Genomic DNA, 10,433 nt, shown 5'->3' with positions numbered 1-10,433 from the left:
TTTATTACGGTCTTCCAGGACAGTTTGTCAAGACCACAACCTATCCTGGGCATCGCGAGACGATAGTCTGCATTTCTTTTGCACGTGCGCCTGAGTTGAATCAGGGCTTTTTCTAGATTTTTCAACGTAGGCTTATCGTTGCTACGTTTTTTTGTTATTAGATAATAAACGAACCGCCTGCCCACCTGAAGCTGAGCCACTTCACCTACCTTGGCGTTCTGTTGTTTCAGTTCGTCAAGTCTACCAAATTTCTCCCGGAATTGCACTGCGATGCCGGCTCCCATATGCAGGTCCTCAGCTACGCAATGCACCAGCGAGAAATTTTCATCTACTGTAAATAGGTCTCCTGTCATTTCGGTCGTGACCGGAGGTAGCTCGAAAATGTCTTCGTTTGTGGTGTCGGTCTCGTCTGTCGTATCTAACTCTAGTGTCTGTATGATCGCGAGTTCGGGGTCCAACGGGGCTGGATCCGTATCGTCGACCGGATTTCTGGAGAGGGCGTCGGCGTTCGTATTCGCACGCCCCTCCTTATATTTTATTGTGCACTGAAACTCAGCTAGGAGGGTCTTCCACCTAATGAGTCGTGCACATGGGCTTTTATTTTTATGAAACCATGACAAGGCTTTTTGGTCAGATATTACGGTAAATTCTCTGCCGTAGAGGTACGGTCTAAAGTAATTCACGCACCAAACTACTGCTAAAAGTTCCTTCTCGAACGTAGAGTAATTTTTTTCGGCTGATGTTAACACCCGTGATACGTACGATATAGGTAAATCTTTCCCAATTTCTCCCTGACTCAGGACACCCCCGATTGCATAACCGGACGCGTCCGTTGTGACCAGGAAAGGTCGCTCGAAATCTGGGTACTGCAGGATCGGTTTCTCGCATAACCTGTCGCGTAAAAACTCAAAAGCTGATTGGTGTTGTTCTTTCCATTCGAAGCTTTCCCCTTTTTTGAGAAGGTTAGTGAGCGGTTTCGCGATCTTAGAAAAACCCGGTATGAACCGTCTGTAATAACCTGCTAGCCCTAAAAATTGCTTGATGTTCTTAGCATTTTTGGGAACTGGAAATTTTTTCACGGACTCGATTTTCTTTGGGTCCGGTTCCACACCTACGTCGCTGATCACGTGTCCTAAGTAAGTAACCTCGTGTCTGAGAAATTCACACTTGTCTGGTTGTAAGGCTAGGTTTGCCTTCCGCAATCTACTCATTAATCGCGTGACTTTTCGCTCGTGTTCTTCTAAAGTAGACGCGTATATTACTATGTCATCCAGGTATACGAACAGCTCTATGCCCTGCGATCCTAACAACACTTGGTCCATTAGTCTCTGGAAAGTAGCTGGCGCATTCTTCAGCCCGAATGGCATACGCGTGAATTCATAATGCCCGTGCGGTGTCGAGAAGGCGGTTTTGGGAGCGTCCTTCTCGTCCATTTGTATTTGATGAAAGCCCGATGCTAAATCGAATACCGAAAAATACCGGGCATTCCCTAACTGGTCAAGGATTTCGGTGATGTTGGGCAACGGATATGCGTCACCTATCGTTTTTTCGTTCAATTTACGATAATCTATCACGATCCTCCATCTCTTATTTCCCTTCGAATCGGCCTTTTTCGGTACGATCCAAAGTGGCGAACTGTAAGGCGATACCGATGGCTTGATTACGCCATTCTGTTCCATTTCGGTCACCTGCCTAGCTATTTCGTCCTTGTGGACGGGCGGAAATCTGTATTGCTTAGTGTGCACCGGTAGGTCATCGGTGGTAGCTATTTTATGTTTCATGACACCTGTGCATCGGAGCTTGTCGTCCGGCAGATGAAAGACATCTGCGTTTTCTCGAACTATCCTGGCTACACTGTCTTTTTCCTCATCGTTAAGATGATCTAATCTCAATAATTTCGTAATAGTTTCGGAGCGTCTAGAGAGTTTCTCGTAGGAGTCAGTAACGTCTGTTATCGAACATTTGTTTATGGTAATGTGTTCGGTCTCCCCTAACGGTATTGCTTCGCTCGTATCCAACAGTTCTACGGTGGGGACTGGTATAAGTTTGTCCTCCTCCGTGGTGTTTACCGCGCGGATCGTTGCCCTACCTCCGTCATCCTTAACAATAGCGTTCCCTATATAGACTCCCTTGCAACTGTCAAGAAGGGGTACATATCCTTCTTTGATACTATCTTCACTAATTTTAATAGGGAAGGCTATGTTCGTACGCTTGGGCACGAGGACGGTTTCTCTATCATTAAAATAAACGGCTTTGTTCAGTACTTCGAGGCATTGGTCCGCGTAGTTAACATTGGCTTCGAACTGGGTAAGGAAAGCTGACCCTAGGATACCGTCACTTTTGATGGGAAAGGTATTCTCAACTACGTGAAAATCCGTTTTGAAACCAAACATTTCCAATTCCGTTGCTCCTAAACTATAGTGTGGTACGTCTCCTATTCCTATAATAGTGATACGCCTCTTGGGGTTCACTTTACGAAAGTCCTTTACATTAGAGGCCTTTACGATATTGGCCTCCGCTCCCGTATCTATCATGAAGTCTATTGCGGTTTTCGTATCTTTGGAATCTAAGTTTACTGTAGGTATTTTTCCTTTTAAGTAGAGGCAGATGGACCTGTTTCCACCTCCTCTGTCTCTATGGCATTGGCCCTTGTTACTCGGGGGCTGCCAGTGTTCCCCGAGGGCCCTGCTCCGTTTCCCGAGTTGTTTCGGCTAATTGTTTCATGGTATCTACGTTTACGGCATTCGTTGTATGAATGTCCTATGCTCTTGCAGTAGCTACATTCGACTACGTTGGTATTTCGCGCTGTCGACTGTTGGCTCGACGGCGGTTTGTTTTTGTAACAATTTGCTGTGCTGTGGGTCGACCGCCCGCACAGCGTACACGATTCTCTATTTTCCACGGGTCTGCTTACCGCGGGTCTCCTAATCGCTCGGCACTGATCGGTTAGGTGATTACTACGGCCGCAATGTTTACACGGCTCTGCGTTATTACTCTCGGCCCTGCTCGCGCCGCGGCTCCTAGCCCGATCTCTATCTAATTCTAATGCCTTGCTGGCATCTATAGCCCTTTCGTAGGCTGTCTTCAGGTTGGAGTAACCTTTGATCAATACTGCATTCCGGCAGTCGCTCGGTAGTCCGCCGACAAATGCCTCGCAGACTTCCTCATCTAACCTGATTATCTCTGCATTGGTTAGCTCGCGGTTCTTTCTTCGTTCCGCTTCTATTAATCCCGTTTTTATGTCGCGGGTTCTCCCTATGTAATCTAGCACGTGTTCATCAGCGTATTTATACAGCTGACCAAGCTCTCCACGGTAATGATTCGCGGATCTAATGGGCGCGAATACTTCCGTGAGTTTATCCAAGAGTCCTTGCAGGGTTGCAAAACTCTCGTCTTCGATTACTGCGTATGCTCGATCGGCGAGCTTGCTTCTGATGAGGCGCGTGAGGTACCCCTCCAAGCTGGGTGTTACCATCTCGAGTGCCCTCTTGCACGCCCGATTAAACTGCATTACGGTGATGTTTTTCCCGTCAAATTTTGGGACTACCGCTAACGCGTCTTTAACCGATATGGATTGCTCCGCTAACGGCAGAGTAGGAGGAACGGGTGCCTGCTCGGCGTTAACGACTTGAGTAACTTGGGGGCGGGTGATTCCCGAGATCTTATCCTTCAGGGCCTGCTCCCTTTTCTTTAACTGTTCCTCGCGCTCAGCTAATTTCCTCCTTCTCTCCCGGTACGGATCTGCTAACGCGGCCTGGTACGCGAGTTCTTGCTCCTGCAATTCTAATTCGCGCTCCCAAATCTCTTGCTCGCGTAATCGTATTTCTAAGTCCTTATCGAGGACTAATTCTTCCGGCACGCCTGGCTCACCTAATTCTTGAGGTCCCAGGTCCGGACCTGCTATTCCTCCGCGTAGATTTTTGAGTTTCTCGCGGTTCTCTTTTTGAATGCGTCTGATCAACGCTTCTCTAGCTAACGCTTCTGCTTCTAAATTCAAATCTTCATCGTCAGTTGGGACGGAAACCACTGACTTTATTGAAATGTGATCATTTTCTGAATTGAGGGCGTTTCTACCAATCGCTCCTCTGCTGAGTGGATCAGGGCGGTAACTGTCCACAGGGTTAGGTTTTTGAGGCGCCACGGATTTTCTTAAGTCGCCTTTCTTTCTTTCTGCCTTCTTTTTGAAGTGCAGAATTTCTGCTTCTAACCTTAATTCATCCTTACTCCGCGTACACACTGGACCGGGTTCCTTAAATGTAGCGTCTGTGGCTAATTCTATGCTTTGGGTAACTGCCCTATCTGTGCCGCGTGAATTTTGCGCTACGAGAAGTTGTACTTCCCGATCTATTTCTGCCTTCTTACGGAGAAGTTCGGACAGCTGTGTGTCCTCTACAGGACCTAACCGCGGTTCATCCATTTTCGAACGGCCCGTCGCTTCGTTAGTGTCCCTAATTTTAACGTCTGTCACGCTCGCGGAGAGCTGTGCAGGATTTTTAGAATCGTCTACCTTGCTCGTTTTGAACTGCGTAGGATATTTGATTTCTTCTACTATGCCTTTTGTTGGCTGTGTAGGATGTGGTACGTCTTGCGCGGGGCCCTCGGTCGGGTTGTGCCGCTGCGTTTTTGTATTTGCGTTCGCGATTTCTTTCGCCTCGAGCTCGGCGAGCCTGGCAAGTTTCTTTTGAACTTCTTCGGATAACCCCGCGTCTTTACTCGATTCAATCGCGCGCTGTTTTTTCTCTAATTCAGCTTCTTGTTGTCTGAATTGTTCGCTAAGATGTTTTGACTTCTTATCTATTTCTGCTTGACGTTCCTCTAACGCTTCTTTTTCTTTTTGGAGCCTCTTTTCCTTATTGGAAACCTCCTGTTTTATGAATTCTATATCGGTCTCCGTATATTTAAGTTGTAAGCTATCATCTACTGATGCGCCGCTTTCCTTTTTGCTACCTGTTCTAGTTTCGATAGGCATATTGGTTTCGCGTGTGAATCTTTATCCTATTTATAGAAATAATCTCGAGCGTGTGGAGTCCCCGTGTGATTCGCTTTTATTGTATTTGTCGAGCGTTATTTCACGATTCCGTCCGTAGTTTGTGCGTTCGTCCCGATCGCGTTCTTTGCGGCTGAGGTGAGTTTTCTTGCTACTCCCGTTACGCGTGTGTTGCGAAGTTCGGTTCACTGTCTTTGCTACTTTCGCGGATCTCGTCTTTAATAACTCGCACCGATTATTTTTAGTTGAATTCGGATTTTAACAAAATCAATTTTTAAACGAATCCCACCGCTGCCACCAGAAATTTTATTGCCTGTGACGTCCCAGACGCACTAGTCAACAAAAAAAAACAATTCTTAACGTTGACGCACGCGGAGCGACACTGCAATAACGGAGCCCTGTTTTATTTGAGGGACCCGGGCCCCCGCTATGGATTATATTCGTCGTTTAGGATGATATGGGGTAACGTAAATGAGCGTCTTACCTTTAGTCGAGGTAGATGGTCTCTGGTTCGGAGTCCAGGTCGATAACTTCCGGCTCTTCTACCCAGTCGTATACGGTTGGTACAGGGAACAGCTTCCTCCTAATGTCGATTTGCTCGTATAACAGCCCCTCGCTGACTCTAGTAACCGTCTGTATGACTTCACGTTCTACCCCGTGAGTTGAGAACGGGTGGTCAACCTTGGGTTGGCTGGATGCGTGCGACGAGAAAGAGCCCGATTCTTCGTTAGAGCTAGGTTGTGTATAGATCGGAAGGATCTCTACTGGACCGTTGATACGTTTGATTCTGGCTTGTAATATAGCTTGCTTCTTAGCCTGTAGTCGTCGGCCTGCGCGATGTCTATTCTTACGACCGTGACGTTTACTGGACTTTGACATCTACCGATATAGAAAGGGGTGGGAGTTAATTAACTTGGAAAAGCTAGTTTTACAAGCTTAATTAAGTCAGCGTCTCCGCTAACAACCAATGTTAATGTGGGTAAAAGGGAATTACCTTGGGTTATTCACTGACTCTAGTTTTAGGTTCAAGAAATGAGAACTCGATGAAATAAATCTATGTGTTTAGTATATTGTTACAGATAATTCGAAAAAGGTACAATGTTTAGTATTCTAGTCGCGTATATTAAGAGTTTACGTTAAACAGAGCGCTTAAGCTATAGCGAATGTATACTAGTTCTAAACGTGCAAGTCAACTGTGCGACTCGTAGAGATTTACAAGAACTAGCGAATGTGTACAAGTTCTAAACGTGCAAGCTAACTGTGTAACTCGTAGAGATTTACAAGAACTCGACTGGTCTGCTTGAAGCGCGGATGAGAAGTGATGTCCAGGGTGCGAAGCGTCGACCGTCTCAGCTCTCGAGTGTCCTGGTGCGCATGCGCGGGGCGATGGTGCGCGCGCTGCTGGCCTGCCTTGACGCGCTCGGTGTCACGTAGGCGCGCGTGACGTCAGAGCCTTGGAATGCGGCTCTTTGTTGGCGGAGTCCCGTTAGGTCCGACCTGTTGCTGCCTGCCTGCGTGCACGTGTTCGGGGTCCGGCGCCGACTTGTCGCTGCCTGCCTGCTTGCACGTGTTTGGGGCCTGACGTCATGCTGTGAGGGTTGTCTGGTTTATGGCCCTGTTGTAAACCGGTCCCTGGCTAAGTGCGGGTCTGGCTTTCATCCCTGTTTATGGGGGTCGAGTAGAACAGGTTTTTCCCGCTCGACCCTTGGCCTTTGTTCTGAGTTGGCGTCGGTCCGTCGGCCTGGGCTGGAATTGCTTGGCTCAGTTTCTCCTCGGGTATCGGATCGCCGTGTCGATGTTTCCTCTTAAGTGCTTCTCGGTACTTGGGCGATTTATTGCTTCCGTCTGTTCATTGTACCGAGGTCCGGGGCTGTTTAGTCTAGAGCGTATCTTAACTATGCAAAATCTTATCTTTACTAGGATGAACGCTCAGCGGGTGTTTATGTTAGGGTTCGCCTACGAACCTTTGTTTAAGTGCTTCGAGTCCCGCTGGCCGCTCTGGTTACAGTTATTTATTTATTCTAACAAATGTGGTTATTCCTAAGAAGTGCACGTGGTCGAGCGCTGGACGTGCGGAATGTCACGTAGGCCTGCTGAAGGCGTATTTCGGATGAAGGGATAAGGTTTCCCTTTTGCGCGTCGATGACGTGTACTCCTTTTATGTAATACATATATGAGTATATTATATTTATGGGTAAGTTTATACGATTGTTTATTATATCGTTTATTTTATCATTCGTAATAAGACGGCATGATAATTATGAGTATGCATATGTATGTGTACATTCCTAAATAGCGCGATGTGCGTGTATTTCTCATAGTGTAGTATATGATGAGCGGGCGAGCCAAGATGGCGGCCTCTTAGCACGACTGTGAATATGGCTTGCTGCCTGGTGCTTTCTGCCGGGTACCCCATGTTGCCTTGCTCTTCGCTTATGAGATATTATAATGTATTCCTATATCTTAGGTATAATACAAGTATGTGTTATGCTAATAGTAGTATACTCGAGGTAAGAGAGCAACAGTTTTAGTATGATAATAGGAAAAATATATATATGGTAGACGTTCTTCCGGGGACGTCACATCACAGTCGAGCGGAAGGCAATGCGCGTCGTCCCAAAGTCGATTGGAGGCAGCAGGGACTCGTATTGGTCACGGTCACAGTCGAGCAAAAGGCAATGCGCGTCGTTCCAGAGTCGATCAGAGGCAGTGGGGACTTGTATTAGGCAGAGTCACAGTCAAGCAAAAGGCAATGCGCGTCGTTCCGGAGTCGATCAGAGGCAGTGGGGACACGTGTTGGGCGCGGTCTCGGTCGAGCAAAAGGCAACGCGCGTCGTCCCAGAGTCGATCGGTGGCAATGTGGAGTCGACACGAGCATCGTCAGAGTGGAGCAGGAGGCGTTGGATGGCCTCCCGCGGTTGATCAGAGGCTGTGGGGACGCGCGTTGGGCACGGTGACAGTCAAGCAAAAGGCAATGCGCGTCGTCCCAGAGTCGATTAGAGGCAGTGGGGACTCGTATTAGGCAGAGTCACGGTCGAGCAAAAGGCAATGCGCGTCGTTCCGGAGTCGATCGGAGGCAGTGGGGACTCGTGTTGGGCACGGTCTCAGTCGAGCAAAAGGCAATGCGCGTAGTCCTAGATTCGATTGAAGGCAGTAATGACTTGTGTTAGGCACGGTCACAGTTGAGCAAAAGGCAATGCGCGTCGTCCCCGAGTCGATCGAAGGCAAAGTGGACTTGGCACGAGCATCGTCAGAGTGGAGCCGGAGGCGTTGGAAGGCCACACGCAGTCGATCGTTGGCGGTGGGGACTTGTGTGAGGCACGGTCACGGTCGAGCAAAAGGCAATGCGCGTCGTCCCGCAGTCGATCAGAGGCCGTGGGGACTCGTGTTAAGCACGGTCTCAGTCAAGCAAAAGGCAACGCGCGTCGTCCCAGAGTCGATCGGTGGCAATGTGGAGTCGACACGAGCATCGTCAGAGTGGAGCAGAAGGCGTTGGATGGCCTCCCGCAGTCAATCGTTGGCGGTGGGGACTCGTGTGAAGCACGGTCACGGTCGAGCAAAGGGCAACGCACGTCGTCTCGCAGTCGATTAAAGGCCGTGGGGACACGTGTTAGGCACGGTCACAGTCGAGCATAAGGCAATGCGCGTCGTTTCAGAGTCAATCGGAGGCAGTGGGGTTATGTGATGAGCACGGTTACAGTCGAGCGAAAGGCAATGCGCGTCGTATCGCAGTCGATCAGAGGCCGTGGGGACTCGTGTTAAGCACGGTTACAGTCGAGCAAAAGGCAACGCGCGTCGTCCCCGAGTCGATCGGTGGCGATGTGGAGTCGACACGAGCATCGTCAGAGTGGAGCAGGAGGCGTGGGATGGCCTCCCGCAGACGATCGTTGGCGGTGGGGACTCGTGTGAAGCACGGTCACGGTCGAGCAAAGGGCAACGCACGTCGTCCCGCAGTCGATTAAAGGCCGTGGGGACACGTGTTAGGCACGGTCACAGTCGAGCATAAGGCAATGCGCGTCGTTTCAGAGTCGATCGGAGGCAGTGGGGTTATGTGATGAGCACGGTTACAGTCGAGCGAAAGGCAATGCGCGTCTTATCGCAGTCGATCAGAGGCCGTGGGGACTCGTGTTAAGCACGGTTACAGTCGAGCAAAAGGCAACGCGCGTCGTCCCCGAGTCGATCGGTGGCGATGTGGAGTCGACACGAGCATCGTCAGAGTGGGGCAGGAGGCGTTGGATGGCCACCCGCATTTGATAGGTGGCGGTGAGGACTCGTGTGAGACACGGTCACAGTCGAGCAAAAGGCAAAGCGCGTCGTCCCGCAGTCGATCAGAGGCCGTGGGGACTCGTGGTAAGCACGGTCACAGTTTAGCAAAAGGCGAAGCGCGTCGTCCCAGAGTCGATCGGTGGCGATGTGAAGTCGACACGAGCATCGTCAGAGTGGAGCAGGAGGCGTTGGATGGCCTCTTGCGGTTGATCAGAGGCTGTGAGGACGCGTGTTGAGCACAGTAACAGTCAAGCAAAAGGCAATGCGCGTCGTCCCAGAGTCGATCAGAGGCAGTGGGGACTCGTATTAGGCAGAGTCACAGTCGAGCTAAAGGCGATGCGCGTCGTTCCGGAGTCGATCGGAGGCAGTGGGGACTCGTGTTGGGCACGGTCACAGTCGAGCAAAAGGCAATGCGCGTCGTCCCAGAGTTGATCGGAGGCGATGGGGACTCGTGTTAGGTACGGTCACAGTCAAGCAATAGGCAATGCGCGTCGTGCCAGAGTCGATCAGTGGCAAAGTGGACTTGACACGAGCATCGACAGAGTGGAGCAGGAGGCGTTGGATGGCCTCCCGATGTCGATCGGTGGCAGTGGGGACTCGTGTGAGGCACGGTCACAGTCGAGCAAAAGGCAATGCGCGTCGTCTCAGAGTCGATCAGAGGCAGTGGGGACTCGTGTTAGGCACGGTCACAGTCGCGCACAAGGCAACACGCGTCGTCTTAGAGTCGCCTTTTGCTCGACTGTGACTGAGCCTAACACGCGTCCCCACGGCTGCAAACCGACTGCGGGTCGCCCTTTATCGTCTCCCGCTCCACTCTGACGTTGCTCGTGTCAAGTCCACACTGCCACTGATCGTGTCTGGTACCACGGGCAATGCCTCACGAACGACTGTGACTGTCTCCAACTCGTGTCTTCACGGCCTCTGATCGACCGCGGGAGGCCCTCCAACGTCTCCAGCTCCACGCTGACGATGCTCGCATCATGGCCAGACTGCCACTGATCGTGTCTGGGACGACGCGCATTACCTCTCGATTGACTGTGACCGTGCCTAACTCGTGTCCCCACGGCCTCGGATCGACTACGGGAGGCCATCCAACGCGTCCCAGTCCACTCTGACGTTGCTCGTGTTAAGTCCACACTGCCGCTGATATTGTCTGGTACCACGCGCATTGCCTCACGAT

General features: G+C 50.3%; 1 protein-coding gene across 1 annotated transcript; it reads right to left on the bottom strand.

Moving 5' to 3' along the window:
* Positions 1-2,593: 2,593 nt before the first annotated feature.
* Positions 2,594-4,969, bottom strand: LOC138191346 (caldesmon-like). Its single transcript, XM_069138045.1, has one exon. It carries the CDS (start codon positions 4,967-4,969, stop codon positions 2,594-2,596), a length of 2,376 nt encoding a protein of 791 aa, XP_068994146.1.
* Positions 4,970-10,433: the final 5,464 nt, after the last annotated feature.

The sequence above is a fragment of the Neodiprion pinetum genome, unplaced genomic scaffold (assembly GCF_021155775.2).
Source record: "Neodiprion pinetum isolate iyNeoPine1 unplaced genomic scaffold, iyNeoPine1.2 ptg000103l, whole genome shotgun sequence".
NCBI classification, from domain to species: Eukaryota; Metazoa; Arthropoda; class Insecta; order Hymenoptera; family Diprionidae; genus Neodiprion; species Neodiprion pinetum.
Note: the sequence above shows the minus strand (reverse complement) of the source record. Positions and strands in the feature narration are given on the sequence as shown.